This window comes from Microcaecilia unicolor, chromosome 1 (genome assembly GCF_901765095.1).
Source record: "Microcaecilia unicolor chromosome 1, aMicUni1.1, whole genome shotgun sequence".
In the NCBI taxonomy this organism is placed as follows: Eukaryota; Metazoa; Chordata; class Amphibia; order Gymnophiona; family Siphonopidae; genus Microcaecilia; species Microcaecilia unicolor.
This window is the reverse complement of record NC_044031.1, coordinates 706,561,266-706,580,079: the sequence shown is the minus strand read 5'-3', so window position 1 is coordinate 706,580,079 and position 18,814 is coordinate 706,561,266. Positions and strand designations below refer to the sequence as shown.

General features: G+C 43.1%; 1 protein-coding gene across 2 annotated transcripts in view; it reads left to right on the top strand.

Moving 5' to 3' along the window:
• TEX9 (testis expressed 9) overlaps nucleotides 1–18,814 on the top strand; it is a 180,467-nt gene that overhangs the window by 94,609 nt on the left and 67,044 nt on the right. For both annotated transcript variants that reach the window (XM_030189045.1, XM_030189039.1), the window contains one exon: nucleotides 11,734–11,894. In XM_030189045.1, the coding sequence (XP_030044905.1) occupies nucleotides 11,734–11,894 (161 nt within the window). The remainder of the gene's footprint in view (nucleotides 1–11,733; nucleotides 11,895–18,814) is intronic.

Here is an 18,814-nt window from a genome sequence, read left to right as displayed (position 1 = left end):
AGCGGTCTGGAACGCTCTGAAGGCTTTCAGAGATCGGCTGTCCCATCAAATTATCCAAATTCAGACAGACAATCAGGTTGCCATGTATTACATCAACAAGCAGGGGGGCACCGGATCTCACCCCCTGTGTCAGGAAGCCGTCAGCATGTGGCTCTGGGCTCGCCGTTACGGCATGTGGCTCCAAGCCACATATCTGGCAGGCGTAAACAACAGTCTGGCCGACAGGTTGAGCAGGATTATGCAACCTCACGAGTGGTCGCTCAATTCCGGAGTAGTGCGCCAGATCTTCCAAGTGTGGGGCACCCCCTTGGTAGATCTCTTCGCATCTCGAGCCAACCACAAGGTCCCTCAGTTCTGTTCCAGACTTCAGGCCCACGGTCGACTGGCATCAGATGCCTTCCTCCTGGATTGGGGGGAAGGTCTGCTGTATGCTTATCCTCCCATACCTCTGGTGGGGAAGACTTTGTTGAAACTCAAACAAGACTGGGGCACCATGATTCTGATTGCTCCCTTTTGGCCGCGTCAGATCTGGTTCCCTCTTCTTCTGGAGTTGTCCTCCGAAGAACCGTGGAGATTGGAGTGTTTTCCGACCCTCATCACACAGAACGAAGGGGCGCTTCTGCATCCCAACCTCCAGTCTCTGGCTCTCACGGCCTGGATGTTGAGAGCGTAGACTTTGCCTATTTGGGTCTGTTGGAGGGTGTCTCCTGTGTCTTGCTTGCTTCCAGAAAAGATTCCATTAAGAGGTGTTACTTCTTTTTATGGAGGAGGTTTGCCGTCTGGTGTGACAGCAAGGCCTTAGATCCTCGCTCTTGTCCTACACAGACCCTGCTTGACTACCTTCTGCACTTGTCTGAGTCTGGTCTCAAGACCAACTCTGTAAGGGTTCACCTTAGCGCAATCAGTGCATACCATTACCGTGTGGAAGGTAAGCCGATCTCAGGACAGCCTTTAGTTGTTTGCTTCATGAGAGGTTTGCTTTTGTCAAAGCCCCCCGTCAAACCTCCTACAGTGTCATGGGATCTCAACATCGTTCTCACCCAGCTGATGAAACCTCCTTTTGAGCCACTGAACTCCTGCCATCTGAAGTACTTGACCTGGAAGGTCATTTTCTTGGTGGCAGTTACTTCAGCTCGTAGAGTCAGTGAGCTTCAGGCCCTGGTAGCCCAGGCCCCTTACACCAGATTTTATCATGATAGAGTAGTCCTCCGCACTCACCCTAAGTTCTTGCCGAAGGTAGTGTCGGAGTTCCATCTGAACCAGTCAATTGTCTTGCCAACGTTTTTTTCCCCGTCCTCATTCCTGCCCTGCTGAACGTCAGCTGCACACATTGGACTGCAAAAGAGCATTGGCCTTCTATCTGGAGCGGACACAGCCCAACAGACAGTCCGCCCAATTGTTTGTTTCTTTTGATCCCAACAGGAGGGGAGTGGCACCATATCCAATTGGCTAGCAGATTGCATTTCCTTCACTTACGCCCAGGCTGGACTGGCTCTTGAGGGTCATGTCACGGCTCACAATGTTAGAGCCATGGCTGCGTCAGTGGCCCACTTGAAGTCAGCCACTATTGAAGAGATCTGCAAAGCTGCGACGTGGTCATCTGTCCACACATTCACATCTCATTACTGCCTGCAGCAGGATACCCGACGCGACAGTCGGTTCGGGCAGTCAGTGCTTCAGAATCTGTTCGGGGTTTAGAATCCAACTCCACCCCCCTAGGCCCATGTTTTATTCTGTTCCAGGCTACACTCTCTGTTAGTTGGATAAGTTATTAGGTCAATCTCAGTTATGTCCTCGCCGTTGCGAGGCCCAATTGACCATGTTTGTAGTTTTGAGTGAGCCTGGGGGCTAGGGATACCCCATCAATGAGAACAAGCAGCCTGCTTGTCCTCGGAGAAAGTGAATGCTACGTACCTGTAGAAGGTATTCTCCGAGGACAGCAGGCTGATTGTTCTCACAAACCCGCCCGCCTCCCCTTTGGAGTTGTGTCTTCCCTTGTCTTTGTCTTGCTACTTACGGGACTGACGAACATGAGCCGGTTCGGGCGGGAAGACGGCCGCGCATGCGCAGTGCGCATGGGCGCGCGAGAGCTAGCAAAGGCCTTTGCTAGTGAAGTTTCCGATTGGAGGGGCTGCCGTGGACGTCACCCATCAGTGAGAACAATCAGCCTGCTGTCCTCGGAGAATACCTTCTACAGGTTTGTAGCATTCGCTTTATAGAGGGTGTGCATTCATAATTGAGTGGACTTAGTGAAGTTCTAGGTTTTCGTTGTAGGCCTTGTTGAAGAAGAATGTTTTCAGAGATTTTCGAAACATAGTTGTTTCTTTGATTGCTTTCAGGTCTGTAGGTATTGCATTCCATATCTGAGTGCTCTTGTAAGAGAAGGTAGTGGCGTGCATCAGCTTGTATTTAAGTCCTTTGCAGCTGGGATAGTGCAGGTTGAGAAATTTGCAGGATGATCTTGTGGCGTTTCTGGGAGGTAGGTCCACAAGGTTTAACATATAGATTGGGGCATCTGCATGGATGATTTTGTGTACAATTGTGCAGATCTTGAACGCAATGGGCTCCTTAAGTGGAAGCCAGTGAAGTTTCTCTCTTAGGGGTTTTGCGCTTTCATATTTGGTTTTTCCATTACACATTAATTCACATTATTAGTAAATAGGCTGTGTTGAGATTGACAAGGACTGTGGATAAACAAATTTTGGCCCTAAATAAGTGCTTCCTAAAATGCCATATTTTCTAGGGATTTTATTTGTTACATTTGTACACCGCACTTTCCCACTCATGGCAGGCTCAATGCGGCTTACATGAGGCAATGGAGGGTTAAATGACTTGCCCAGAGTCACAAGGAGCTAGCTGCCTGTGCCTGAAGTGGGAATCAAACTCAGTTCCTCAGGACCAAAGTCCACCACCCTAACCACTAGGCCACTTTAAGCAGGCAAAACATTTTTTTTTTTTTTTTTTGATTTTTACTTTGTTTAAATGTTTATGTTTCAACTGTTTTTATTATGAAAGAAATCAACACATCCACAGCTTGTTGGCATTATATAACTAATACAAGCATTTTCTGTTCCTCAATTATCTTGTAATAACATAATAAAACAATATTTATCTTACACAATGGTGGTATGTTGCCTTTCTTCATTTTTATAACCTTTAACCATTAGTTCTCTTTTCTTATTCCCTCCCCCCCTTCCCCCCTTTACCCCCCCCCTCCCCCCTTTTTCCCCTTCTTCTTCTTAATCTCCTCTGCAACCCTCTGCAATCTCTATTCATTCTGATATCTTATAGAATTCATTCATAAAGTATTGATGATCAAACTCCTTCCCTGTTGCGACATCTGTTCCAAATAACACCCCCATATTCTAAGAAATTGCTTTTTTCTTTTTTCATTTCCTTTAGCCTCTTTTGCTTCCCATACCAATAATTGGTGTACTTGGTTCCGCCAATGCCAGAAATTTGGCGGGTTATGCGCCGTCCAGTGTTGCATAATACATTTCCTAGCTATCAGACACAATTTACGTCGTAACAACATTTTATCCACATTTAAATTCGGTCTTGTCTCTTTCATGTCTAATATTAGTTGTAACGGATTCATTGCCACTCTGCTACACAACACTCCTGCAAGATAAGTAGTTATTTGTCTCCAATATCTTTGTATAAATACACAGGTCCACATCGCATGATATATGGAGTTCTCAACACTATTACATTTTAAGCATAGAGCTGTTTCAATTCTCCCTGATTTATACAGTTGAATCTGAGTAAAATATGCCCTATGTATCATTCTAAATGCACATTCTCTATAATCCATTCCTCCAATTAAATTTGGAATGCTTTTAATTTGTGCTACTATATCCCATGCTTGCAGTTCTTTTCCTATATCCTTTTCCCATTTCTGTCTTAACAGAGTCATGTCCTTTTCAGGGGTTATGCTCCACACTTTCTGATACAGTTGCGATATAGTAGGGGCATTTTCTGTAATTTCCTCAAAGAAATTGAGAATTTTGTTACCTGTCCTAAGTTTAAGTGTTTCTTTATTTAGCTTTTGTATATAATGTTGGAGTTGATAATATGCGTAAGTATCATGCCAACTCACTTCCTCATGGTTTAGCAGCCGCGGCAATGGTTTGATATCCCCATTGTTTTCTAACACATCTGTCAGAGTTGTCACACCCACTTTTCCCCATTCATTAAAAGTTTTATTCTCTATTCCTGGTTTAAAATTTGGATTCCCTCGAATACTTAATAGCTCCGTTATCCTTGGGTCTCCCCCTAATAATGTGCTTATAAATTTCCACACCTCCCTCACAGGTTTAAGTAAAGTGTTGTGTCTAAATTCATGGGGAGTTTCAATATGTCGCATATGTAGTAAAGTAACAAAATGATATGGACTAAACAATGCATCTTCTATCTCTATTGGTGTGTGATCATCTGTTTGGAATAATCTATCCCTCACTAGTCGCAGTAGACATGCCATATTATAATATTTAATATTAGGAATTCCCAACCCCCCATGCTTCCATCCTCCCAGCATGTATTTTTGTTGTATTTTAGCTTTTTTTTTGGCCCAACAAAATTATTCGGTACAAACTTCTGATATCTTTCTGCAATAAAGCTATAGGTAAAATCTGCAAAATATATAACCATCTCGGCAATATCACCATTTTAAGTAAATTGATTCTCCCTATCATCGAAAGTGTTAACATGCCCCATGAGTCTAGTTGTTGCTTAGTTTGTTCCAGTAATTTCTCAATGTTTAGTTGATATAGCTCTTTTGGTGTAGCTGGTAGTTGTATACCTAAGTATCGAAAGGATTTATGTGCTCGTTTCAATGGGAAATCTCTCCCCCACAATTTATGTATGTCCACATTAATCTGTAACGCTTCTGACTTATCAATATTCAGTTTGAATCCCGAATAGTCTCCATATTCTTTAAAAATTTGCAAAAGATTCGCTAAAGTATCTTTCGGTTTCGTAATTATCATTAACAAGTCATCCGCAAACGTGGCTATCTTAAATTCTTGTCTTTTGATTTTTACCCCTTTGATTGCTGCACATTCATGGATATCTCTTATTAATGGATCTAGTTGAAGCGCAAAAAGTAAGGGTGACAAAGGACAGCCTTGTCTGGTGCCTCTACTAATCTGAATTTCCTCCGTAACATTTCCATTCACCAACACCTGTGCCCTTGGTTTATGATATAGTGCTCTAATCGCCTGCACAAAAGTGCCATTAAACCCATATTTTTCTAGCACCGAGTACAGAAAGGGCCATTCCACTCTGTCAAATGCCTTTTCTGCATCAAAACTTATCATCAAAGCTTGCTCTTTGGAATGACCTAGGCTTTCTAGGGTGGCCAAGATATTCCGCAAATTTTTGTAGTTGATCTCCCTTGAACAAATCCGACTTGTGCTGGATGTATAATTTGAGGTAATATCCCCCCTAATCTTTTGGCCAATATTTTTGCAAATAATTTTGCTTCTTGATTTATTAGGGAGATGGGTCTATAAGATGCAACCAGCTGCTCATCCCGTTGGGGTTTAGGAAATACTACTATCCTAGCTAGATTCATATTATCTGATAATGTGCCCTTCTCTATCCATTCATTAAATACCTCAGTCAGAGTAGGTATAATCGAGTCCCCCATCAACTTATAAAATTCCGCTTTATATCCGTCTGGACCTGATGCTTTCCCTAATTTACTCTGTTTAATTGCCCACCCAACCTCTTCCGTGCTGATTATAGCATTGAGCCTCTGTCTGTCTTCATTTTGCAGTTTCGGAATTTGACTACCCTCCATATAAGATTCCCCTTGTAATTCATCTTGATCTGATCCCTTATAAAGCTCCTGGTAAAAATTTTGAAAAGCTTGTCTAATTTCTTTATTGGAATGAATGAGAGTCCCATTCTTATTTCTCAAAGTTGTTATATTTCGGGAAGCAAACTTAGGTGCTATAAGCCGCGCTAGATATTTGCCCCCCTTGTTCCCATGCTTATAGAGCTGGAAACGATAATAGGCCTGAGATTTCACCTCTCTCTCATGTATTTTAGTATTTAAAGTGGTTTGTATAGCCAAGATCTCTTGTCTAATGCTATTATTGGGTTTCAGACCATACTGTCGGTTTAGCTTACCTAATAATTGTTCAAGCCTCATTATTTCTCTATCTCTCATTCGTTTATATTGCACTACATAGCTTATTATTTCACCTCTCAGCACAACCTTCGCCGCTTCCCAATAAGTACTGGTCTCAGTAACAGAGCCCTCATTGAAATGTTTAAATTCTGCCCATTTGTCTTGTATATGCTCCCCAAATCGTGTATCTTTCATTAAATATGTGGGAAACGTCCAGCTTTTCAACATGTCTTCACCTTCCCCTCTCTTCCATGTCATTCCGACCACCGAGTGATCCGATATGACACAGGGATCTATGTGTGCCTCAGTAATATCTGTTAATACATTGCGAGATACAAGCAAATAATCAATTCTGGATGATGTCCCATGTGCTCTAGACTGATGTGTATATTCTTTATTCAATGGATGCAACGTACGCCAGACATCTATTATATCTAGCATTTTACATAAATCCGGTAAACCCCTAGTATCTATTTTCCTCGCTTCTTTTGGTGGGTGTGTTCTATCCATAATCGGATCCCAAGTCATATTAAAGTCTCCTCCCAGTATTAGGGGCAGATTCCCTAACTGAGTAATTTGTGCTAACAATTTCTTATAGAATTTTAAATCCAATACATTAGGGGCATATATACTTCCCAAAATTATATTTTCATTATTAATGTTTACTATACTTAATATGAATCTACCCTCCGGATCTGAAATCGTTTTACCTACTTTATATGTTAGCCCTTTCCGAAAAAGTATGGCTACTCCCCCTTTCCGACCCACTGCCGCAGCCGCTACACACTCCACTACCCACCATTTAGTCAAAAAGGTACAGCGAAGGGCGACGAAAATGATAGTGGGGATGGGACGACTTTCCTATGAAGAGAGGCTGAGAAGACTAGGGCTTTTCAGCTTGGAGAAGAGACGGCTGAGGGGAGATATGATAGAAGTGTATAAAATAATGAGTGGAATGGATCGGGTGGATGTGAAGCGACTGTTCACGCTATCCAAAAATACTAGGACTAGAGGGCATGAGTTGAAGCTACAGTGTGGTAAATTTAAAACGAATCGGAGAAAATTTTTCTTCACCCAACGTGTAATTAGACTCTGGAGTTCGTTGCCGGAGAACGTGGTACGGGCGGTTAGCTTGACGGAGTTTAAAAAGGGGTTAGATAGATTCCTAAAGGACAAGTCCATAGACCGCTATTAAATGGACTTGGAAAAATTCCGCATTTTTAGGTATAACTTGTCTGGAATGTTTTTACGTTTGGGGAGCGTGCCAGGTGCCCTTGACCTGGATTGGCCACTGTCGGTGACAGGATGCTGGGCTAGATGGACCTTTGGTCTTTCCCAGTATGGCACTACTTATGTACTTATGTACTTATGTACTGTTGATAAATGTGTTTCTTGGAGCATTACAATATCTGCTTTTATACGGTTAAGATGCCGCAAAATTTTTGATCTCTTAATGGGGGAGTGTATTCCCCCCACATTCCAGGATATTACCTTAATTGATCATCTCTTATATATTGATTTCCCATCATCTGATCAACTTGTATCTCTAAGAGTAGCCAGCCCAGCCTCCAGCCACTCCTGTTCTGATACCATACTCTCGGTGTCACTAGTATATGATTCTGAGGTTTACATTGACTTGTTCCTCTCCTCCTCCCTTCTTTAAATTGCAGTCTCTTAGTTAATTGCTCCTTTAACTCCCCCCTCCCCCCATCCCCCCCCATTAACCCTCTTCTTCCCATAGGAAGCAGGTCATTGACGACGCTTCTCCTCCCATTATCTGTATCCGTCCCTTCTTTCCACATGTTTCTTTTAATGAGATATTACATGTTTGAGCGGTCATATCACACTCCCAACATTCAATCTCTCATCACATTGTTTGTGAATTTTATCATTCTCTACTGTAGTGAGACATTATCAATTATTTGTCTTATAACGTTCCACTACTATCAAGATCTTTCAAATTAGTGCTCTAATATTTAACTAATTTCCGATCACACCATGTAAACTGCCCAACTTCTTTAAATTCTAATAACAGATGCATTAACTTACAACAATTTGTATTATCTATTACATCATTCCCTCATGATATCCAGCATTCTTGTTAAACTTTCATATTCATGTTGTCCCTCATCTTACTTATATATTAATTGGCCCACCGCTTCTCTAGTAGACTCAATCATTTAGCAAAGGCAATTATGAATTGTCTTGTTTCTGCGACGCACTCTTTACAATTTCAAGACTCCAGCCTCTCTTCCATCTGCTGCACAAACAGTTTTGCTTCTTCCACCGTAGCAAATAATTTCGTGCCCGATGAATGAATGACTCTCAACTTCGCTGGGTATAATAGCGCGAACTTAATCTTCTTATTCACCAACATTGAGCAAACCGGCGAAAACTTTTTTCTTTGCGCCGCTACCGCCGCTGAATAGTCTTGGAAACAAAGAACTTTGCGATTTCCACTGTATAGTTCTTTTCCATTGCGTAGCGCCTGCAAAATTGCATTCTTGTGATTGAAATTAAGAATTTTGCAAATGACTACACGTGGTCTTCCCTCCGTTCCGTTCTTCGGCCCTAGTCGGTGTGCTCGCTCAATTCTTAGCGGCCCCAACGTTTCCGGCAGCTCTAGTTCCGCTGTGAACCATGTTTCAAGGTATTTGCTAAGTTCACGGTCTCCTTGTCCTTCAATCAATCCCACTATCCGTAGATTGTTCCTCCTCGACCTATTTTCTAGGTCTTCAAGTTTATCATCATAGGAGGTAATTATTTTTCTTAGTTGGGTGATCTCCGTTTCTAGGACACTGACTCGATCTTCGGTATCACTGGCCCTCTGCTGGTATTGCGCCATATCTGCTTGTATTTGATTTATACTGTTGTTGAGAGTTTCCAGTTTAATGTCCAGTGAATTCAATTTTTTATCCAGTATTACCTCTAGGGCTTGTGTGACTTCTCCCACAATTTCGGCGGCCCAGGCGGATCCCACCGCCGAAGTTCCCGGGCTCGCCGGCGCCGCCATTTTGTCTTCAGCGGAGCGAATCTTTTCTTTCTCTTTTCTTGTATTTTTTGTCGCCATTACCGGTTCTTTCTCCGCTCGTTATGTGCTCTATCGATTCTGCAAGTACTTTCTCTCAAGTCTTAATGTATAAGGCTCTTCTGCGGAAATTGTTTTGCCCCGATTTTTGAGGAGTAAGCAGGAGCGATCTTCCTAGCGTCCACTCCCGCTCATCGCGTCACGTGACCCCCCAGGCAAAACATTTTTATGTTGTTTTTCTTCCCATGGGTAGACTTGGGTAGTGCATAGACAGAGAGTATACATACACATGTAAATGATAGATTATTATAATTTATGCACATTCATGTATATACTTCTATGTAGGGGCACTTACATTGGCTATAGGGTTGGTATAAGTGGTTGTGCTCAGATGTATGTACGTTCTCTGCCACTTGTGTTAGTATTCTGTAAAGTAAAGTAGAGGAACTCAGAGAAATCCTGGCAGGACCCATTAAGGATTTATTTAATAGATCTTTGGAGACTAGAGTGTTTCTGTGAGATCAGGAGTGGAGGAGTGGCCTAGTGGTTAGGGTGGTGGACTTTGGTCCTGGGGAGTTGAGGAACTGAGTTTGATTCCCACTTCAGGCACAGGCAGCTCCTTGTGACTCTGGGCAAGTCACTTAACCCTCCATTGCCCCATGTAAGCTGCATTGAGCCTGCCATGAGTGGGAAAGCGCGGGGTACAAATGTAACAAAAAAAAAAAAAAGATTTGAGAAAAGCAGATGTGGTCCATCTTCACAAAAGTGAGGACAGGGAAGAGGTGGGAAGCTGCAAGCCAGTAAGCCTCACTTTGGTGTTTGGAAAGCTAATGAAGATGCTACTGAAGGAAAGGATGGTGAACTTCCTAGAAGCTAAGATCAGAGGCAATATGGTTTTACCAAAGGAAAATCTTGCCAAACAAATCTGATTGATTTCTTTGACTGGGTGACTAGAGACTGGATAAAGACATGCGCCAGACATAATCTACTTGGATTTCAGCAAGCCTTTGATATGGTTTTTCAAAGGATACTCCTGAATAAGCTGAGTGGCTGAAGTTAGGACCCAAGGTGGTAAACTGGATAGGAAACTGGTTGATTGACAGATGATAGAGGGTAGTTGTAAATGAAGTTTATTCAGAGGAAAGGAAAGTGAATAGTGGAGTGCTTCAGGGATCGGTACTGGGACTGTTTCTGTTTAATATATTCGTGAGTGTCATTGCTAAAAGGAAAGGATTGTCTTTTTGTGAATGATAGAAAAATATCCAACAGAGTGGACACTACAAGCAGAGCAGAAAATATAGAAAGGATCTTCAAAAATTAAAAGAATGGTCTAAGGTTTGGCATTTAAAATTTAATGTGAAAAAAAAAGGCAGAGTGATGCACTTGGGGTGTAGAAATCCAAAGGTAAGGTACGAGATAGGGAGTGAGAGACTGACAAGCATGTTTCAGGAGAGAGACCTTGAGGTGATAGTGTCTGAGGATCTCAAAGTGATGAAACAATGTGACAAGGTGGTGGCCATAGCCAGAAAGATGCTGGGCTGCGTAGAGAGGGGTAAAACCATCAGAAGAAAAGAGGTGTTAATGCCCCTTTACAAGTCAGTGAGGCCCCACTTGGAGTACTGTGTTCAGTTTTGAAGGCTATATCTAGCTAAGGACATAAAAAGACTTGAAGTGGTCCAGAGTAAAGTGACAAAAATGGTATAGGGTTTCCACTAAAAGCCATATGAGACTTGAGGACTTGTAGTGGCCTGTAGCTTCCCACCTCTTCCCTGTCCTCACTTTTGTGGACATGCACTAACTGCACAATTTTGTCAGCACGCGGAACATGTCTGTCACTAACTGCAGTATTCTCTCTATGCCCATTCTCTGCCCATACCCTGCCTAATTGACAAAATGCTCTTAGACAAAATACCCAAAGACAAAATGCCCTTAACACTTGAGTTAGTGTACACTAATGTTGAAATAATATGAAATCAGTTACTGCACTTATGTGTTAAGTGCCTCATGTGCATCAGTAAAAGGGCCCCTTAGTAAAAGAGCAAATTTGTCAAGATGTTTATTTCATTTGGAAAATCTTCTTGGCTCTGAAATCTTTCGGGTTGATATTCAAAGGGATTTAACCAGCCAGAAATGACTTCTGACAGGTTAAATTCCCTGTTTAGAGGTAACCGGTCATTTTCAGTGGCACTTAACCGGTTAGTGCTGCTGAAAATGTCCAGTTAGCAGCTATCTCAAAGCCGGTTATTTTGGGGTGTTCTCAATATCACACTTAACCAGATATGCTTTAGCTGGCTCTACAAACCTGAAAATTCAATGCTGAGGCCTGGACATGTTTCGGTATTGAATCTTCAGGCATTACGCCAGTGGCGTTCAGCAAATGCTGACAAAATATTGGGCCCTTTATTTTTTCAAAGCCTGCATTGGATGATGTCATGATGAACATTACTTGAAACTTATAAACTTCTCATATACAAATTTTAAGAGATTCCTTATTATTATTTACTCTCTAATGTTTTTTGTTATGTTTTTAGATAGATAATTCCTTTTATAATACTGTTGTATATTTTAGTGCAAAATTCAGAGCTGTTGATGATGTTGCTGTCCCAGAGGACTTTGATTTTTCTCTTGCAAAGACAATAAACAAAATTGAAGGCAAACTGGAGGAAGGAAGCTTGCCATCTAATGTGGAAGATGATGTCTTTCCTGGTGTCAGCAATGAAATTGGAACAGGTTATTTTTTTTTTCTTTGACATCATGAGAATGAATATAGAACAGTTTGTTTTCCTATATTGTATTTCTTATTGCAGCCTGAGAGAGCTATGAGACTCCTGTCTGCTTCTAGGAATATTGAGGAAACATCTTTCTGTGCTGCATTTTGCCATGATTAGCTAGCCTTCTTTCAAGCCGAGTTGAAGAAAGTCTTGTATTTGGCTGCATCAGTATGGCATTATGCAGTGCTGATTCTGTAATGTGAGTTACAACAGGTTAGTGTTTTTGATATATTGTGTCTGTTGTCATATTGTCCTAGCCAGTAAAGCAGGTCCTTAAAATCTAATGAAAATGGGTGACCAACTTCTCAATGAATCAGAATTTTCATACCTTTCATTCTATTTCTATTTCCTCTAGAACAGGGGTTCTCAATCCAGTCCTAGACAGTCAGGTTTTCAGGACACCCACAATAAATATTTATGAGATACATTTGCATACAATGGAGGTAGAACATGCAAATTTATCTCATGCATATTCATTGTGGATTTCCCAAAACCCTGACTGGCTAGGTGTGTCCCGAGGACTGGGTTTAGAACCCCTGATCTAGAAGATTAGAAGAATTTTGGATCAATAACTTGATAACCATTTTGCTGTTACTGTATAACACTTCTGCAGAAAAAAAGTTTTACATTTTTTTTTTTTGTTACATTTGTACCCCGCACTTTCCCACTCATGGCAGGCTCAATGCGGCTTACATATTGTATACAGGTACTTATTTGTACCTGGGGCAATGGAGGGTTAAGTGACTTGCCCAGAGTCACAAGGAGCTGCCTGTGCCTAAAGTGGGAATCGAACTCAGTTCCTCAGTTCTCCAGGACCAAAGTCCACCACCCCAGGGGCGTAGCTACGGGTGGGCCTGGGTGGGCCCAGGCCCACCCAGTTTAAGCGCAGAAAAGTGCACAGCTGAGCTGAGCAGCCACTGCCTTTCCGCCTCGCAGCAGTGCCGGCCTGCTCAGCCACCTCCCACCTGCTTTTTAGTCTCTCGGGCGGCATGTAGCTGTAGTGAGCGAAGTGACGCTCCATGACGCAAGCCACGTGCTGCGTGGTGCCGATCAAATTCGCCATTTCCTGTGGGCTGTCGCGGAAACGAGGAGCTGGGCGCAGTGGACAAACCAACACGTGTCCAGGCAGCACCAGTCGCCGGTTTACCAGTGCGAACGAGAGCTCTCAAATAGCTTCGTGTCTACACATCCTGAAGGGACATTTGGTGCAATAATATATATGAGAGCAGGTGAGTGGCAAAATAAATTCTTATTGCTTTTATTTCTCTTTAACCACTGTGATTGAATTACTTTAGCAACATGTATAAATTGGCACGACGATAGTTATTTGAAGGTGAATCGAGCTAAAATTAAGGAATACATTTAGGAAGTCCATTGAAGTTCTAATAGGCACCAAATGCAATAACATCAAAAGCAGATCCATAGTTTTAGTGGTTAAGTAAATAGGGTGGTTGCCTTGTTGCATGTTAATACTCTTGGCTACATAGAAATAAAGGTAGTAGAAAAATTAAAAATATTGCTTTGGTTCTAACTTGCAAGACCAATTGCCATTTTTAGGTTTTGATGTGAAATTTTCCCAAGGAAATTATTAGGTCCCAGAACGCTGGGTAACAGAGAGCCTCAGTTTTGAAGACCAGGATGTCTTCCCTTACAAATTGACTTCTTATCACCTTATGAGAAAAATGCTCCCTCTGTTTACTGTGGTATTCTTTAAAGGTTCACAGAAGAAGTAATATCCTCTGACAATTAAAACTCTGATCTCCTCTCCCCTTTCTTTCTCTCTCCCTTATCCTCCCCATCTAACCTTGGTGCTGCAGTGTGGGCTGCTAGGTTCAGTGTATTATCACTGCAAGTCTCTGCCTCATTTATACAAATTCCAGAAGCAGTAGTTTCCCTCCTTTCAAATCTGCCCCCTTAAAGGTACAGGAGTTCATGAGCTGGCAGCTATTTCTGTACTGTGGCCTGCAAATCCCTGCACCTTTAAGAGGCTCGGGGGGTCGTCACTTTTGGGTCGCAAATCCTCTGCTTTCCTGGCTGGCGCAGATATTAAGCCCCACCAGCCCAAGAGCTCTCTCCTGCCTCGGTCATGCCTGCAGCAGCAGTTATTCAATAGGTGCACTTTGTACATGCTTAGTTGAGGTCTAACTGAGCATGTGCAAGAAAGTAAGCATTAGTGGTGAAGTGCTCCTGCTGAATAAGGGCTGCTACAGGCACATGTAAGGCAGGAGAGGTCTTTGGCTGGCAGGGCATGGCATCCCTGCCAGCTCAGGCATTTATATTTTGAGGAGCCAAGGGCAGACACCATGGGGGTGGGGATGGGGGAGAGAGAATTACATGCCCACCCACATTGGGCCAAGGCCCACCCAGAATTGGTAGTCTGGCTACGCTACTGCACCACCCTAACCACTAGGCCACTCCTCCCTGAATATGTTGTGAACCATATATCCATTATTTTATTTAGCTGTCAATATTCTGTTTTCAACAAGCGTTGTGTGAGAATTGTAGTGTAAATTATGATGTATTTTACTTAGTATTTCTGCTCCTAGAAAAAGAAAGTTTGAAGTCTGCCTTTGAGAAATGGTGGTATACAAAACACGCATAGCATAGAATAGAATCATTAGGGAGCCACTGTAAACAGGATGGTATTTGCGGTGCACAAAGGAGAAATTAGGCCTTACTTGCTAATTTTCCTGCCTTTAGACCCTCCAGACAGATCAAGATGCTTGGCTTATGCACATCTACCAGCAGAAGGAGACTGAGAATACCTGACACTCAGGCTCATTTTCGAAAGAGAAAAACATCCAAAAAGTGGCATAAGTCTGCAATTGGCATAAGTCTGCATTTGGACATTTTTCTCACAAAAACATCACAAAGTCAGATCATCAAGATCCTACCTAAACCTACACTACCCAAATTGCAAAGGACTGAAATACAAAACAACTTATGCAGTCAGCTTCTCCTACATAAGCGCACAAGTATGGAATGGGTTCCCAAAAGCTGTGAAAACAATCCACGACCACTTGAACTTCAGGAAATCACTAAAAACCAACCTCTTCAAAAAGGCCTACCCCAACGACCCCACGAAACCCTCTTCACCTATGTCTATGATTGAACAGGACAACACGTAATCTTCATCCATTCCGACCCTCCACTTATACCTCATACGATTACTATACAACTTTGTATTTGTTATCCACCGAATGGGCAAACGCCTCTGATGGTACTATGTAAGCCACATTGAGCCTGCAAATAGGTGGGAAAATGTGGGGTACAAATGCAATAAATAAATAAATAAATCAGCATTTTCGAAACCTATTTTTAGACATTTTTCTCTGAAGTCCGCCTGAAGTGCGCCCAAATCTGAAGGGGGAGTGCCAGGGGCGTGTTCAGGGTGGAACTTAGGCGTTCCTAAGATTTAGATGTTTTTCAGCCATAATGGAACAAAACAAAAACGTCCAGGACTAAAACTTAGACGTTTTGAGCTAGACTTGTTTTTATTACGAATAATGCACAAAGAGATGCCCTAAATCACCAGATGACCACTGGATGACCAGATGACCTCCCCTTCTTCCACCAGTGATCATTAACCCCCTCCCACCCCCCAAAAATGTGATGACAAACATTACTTACCAACCTCTATGCCAGCCTCAGATGTAATACTCAGGTCCATTAGAACAGCATGCAGGTCCCTGGAGTAGTCTACTGTTTGGTGCAGTGCACTGCAAACAGGTTGACCTAGGCTCCTACTTCCCCCTACCTGTTACAGTTGTGGAGGAAACTGTGAGCCCTTCAAAACTCACCAGAAACTCACTGTACCCACATATAGGTGCCCCCTTCACCCATAAGGGCTATGGTAGTGGTGTACAGTTGGGGTAGTGAGTTTTGGGGGGCTCAGCACACAAGGTGAGGGAGCAGTGGTGAGATGTGTACCTGGGAGCATTTTATGAAGTCCACTGCAGTGCCCCCTAGGGTGCCCTATTGCTGCCCAGGGGGACCAGTGTACTAAAAATGCTGGCTTCTTCTACATGGCTTGATGTTGTGCGTTTTGCACTTGGACGTTTTTTTTTTTCCGAAAATGAACCAAAAAACCCCCGTCCAAATCACAAACAGGCTTATTTTCGAAAGAGAAGGATGCCCATCTTTCGACACAAATCGGAAGATGGGTGTCCTTCTCACGGGGTCGCCCAAATTGGCATAATCGAAAGCCGATTTTGGGCACCCCCAACTGCTTTCCGTCGTGGGGGCGACCAAAGTTCCCGCGGGTGTGTTGGAGGTGTAGCAAAGGCAGGACTTGGGCGTGCCTAACATATGGAAGTCCTCGACCCATAATGGAAAATAAAAAGGGCGTCCCTGATGAACACTTGGACGACTTTACCATCCTTGACCATCTTTAAATCTAGATTGAAAGCCCACCTCTTTAACATTGCTTTTGACTCGTATCCACTCGCCTCCACCTACCCTCCTCTCCTCTTTCCTCTCGCCTCCACCTACCCTCCTCTCCTCTTTCCTCTACACATTAATTGACTTGTTTGCTTTATTTTTTGTCTACTAGATTGTAAGCTCTTTGAGCAGGGACTGTCTTTCTTCTATGTTTGTGCAGCACTGCGTACGCTTTGTAGCGCTATAGAAATGCTAAATAGTAGTAGTAGTTTACCTGATCCTTTTTTTTCTTACGACCAAGGCACAAAAAGGTGCCCGAACTGACCAGATGACCACCGGTGTCCTGGCATGTCAGGGGGACCAGTGCACTACGAATGCTGGCTTCTCCCATGACCAAAGGGCTTGCATTTGGTCGTTTCTGAGATGGGCATCCTTAGTTTCCATTATCGCCAAAAATCAGAAACGACCAAGTCTAGGGACAACCATCATGTCAAGATTTGGGCGCCCCCAACCGTATTATTGAAACGAAAGATGGACGCCCATCTTGTTTAGATAATACAGGTTTCCCTGCCCCTTCGCCGGGACGTTTTGCAAGGACGTCCTCAGCAAACCTTGGGTGTCCCTTTCGATTATGCCCCTCAAAGCGTCCAAAATACAAAACGTCCATAGTATTTTTGAAAAAAAATTTACTTTTTTTTTTTCGAAAATAACCTTTTTCCCCAATTTGGATTTTTGACGTTTTTTGCAAAATGTCCAAAGTTGGACTTAGACGTTATATCGAGAATGCCCCTCCATGAGTACTGTATATCTTTCCTGTGCAGACCCCCGCCAGCTAGTATTTTGCTAACAAAGCAGAGTAACAGGCAGAAAACCCGCCAGCTGTACTCGGTACCAAGAAAAAAAACAAGAACAACAAGAATAGCAAAGTGCTTCTCAACAGACAAGTTTTTTTGTTTTGTTTTTAGTGCCTATCGCCTTATACGGCCACCTGTGTGCTGTGACTTAGAGGCTCTTTTGTTTTTTTTTGAAATAGCAGACAAACAAATACAGCAACTATGAATCCAAAAACACAACAACAACAGTGGTAGTAGCAGATCAGGAAGCCCTTGGCTAACCATCCAACACCATCCAAAGCAATCCATGGACATATGAAGGATGGGCTGTTGATGGTCTGGAGGGTCTAAAGGAAAGAAAATTAGCAGGTAAGGCCTAATTTCTCCTTCCTCAACAACTCTCCAAACCAGTCAAGACACTTGGGAAGCACCAAAGAAGTATCCACTATGGGCGGGATCCCCAAAGACCAGAAAACAAAACTGTTGCTCCAAAATTCGCATCCTGTTTGGCATGCACATCCACTCTGTAATACTTCATAAAAGAATGCTGTAACAGCCACACTCCCACCTTCTAGATATTCTACAACAGAATCAGACTGCTTTCCGCCCAGGAAGCAGTGACACCCTGCATAGAATGTGCCTTGAGGTCCTCTGGAACTCCACAACCCTGCAGAAGATAAGCCAACACAATGGCCTCCTTCAGCCACCATGCTATAGTCACCTTGGAAGCCGCTACCTCCTTTTTGGGACCATCGAAGAGAACAAACTATCTGTCCATGACACAAAAATCATCAGTTCTCCTCAAATAATGTTTCAACACTCCCTTCACATCCAAGTGTGCCAGCCAACACCGGTTTCGATCTCCCACCATATTCCCAAGAACTGGCAATGAAACAACCTGATTCACATGAAAATTCGAAGCCATCTTGGCCAAAAACTAAGGAACTGGCTTCAGGGTAACCTTTTCATGGGTAGAAAGTGGCATAGCGTTCCATAAAAATGGAGCTGCAAAACAGAAAGCCTTATGCCTAGTAGATTCCAACTGAGCAAAACGCAGACTGGGGAAAAGCAGGAAAGGTTCCCTAGAAGACAAAGCTTGCAGTTCCGAAATCCTGTGGGCCAAGGAGATGGCCACCAAAAACACTGCCTTCAACATGATATCCTTGCGAGTACTCTTCTCCAGGGATTCAAACGGAAGCTCAACCAAAGCCTCCAAGACCAAATTCAGGTCCCAAGAAGGCACAAAGGGGTGCCAAGGTGGATGAAGAATCTTAACTCCCAGAGGGAACTGCATCACATCCGGTGAAGCCGCCAAGGACTGCCCTTGAATCTTACTGTGGAAACAAGACAAGGTGGCCACCTGCACCTGCAAAGAGGTCAACGCCAGCCCCCTGTCCAAACCATCTTACAGGAACTCCAAAACCTCTGCAATTGAAGCATGCAAGGGTCGATAATCCTTATCCTGGCACCAGTGCTCTAAAATCTGCCAGACCCTGACAGAGGCTAATGAAGTAGATTGCCTCTGCGACTGCAACAAAGTAGAAATCATCTAGTCAGAAAAACCTTTCTTCCTCAACTGTGCCCTTTCAAGAGCTATGCCGTAAGCAAGAATGGAGCTAGGTCAGGCATCACGATCAGACACTGAAAGAGCATATGTTTCTTGAAG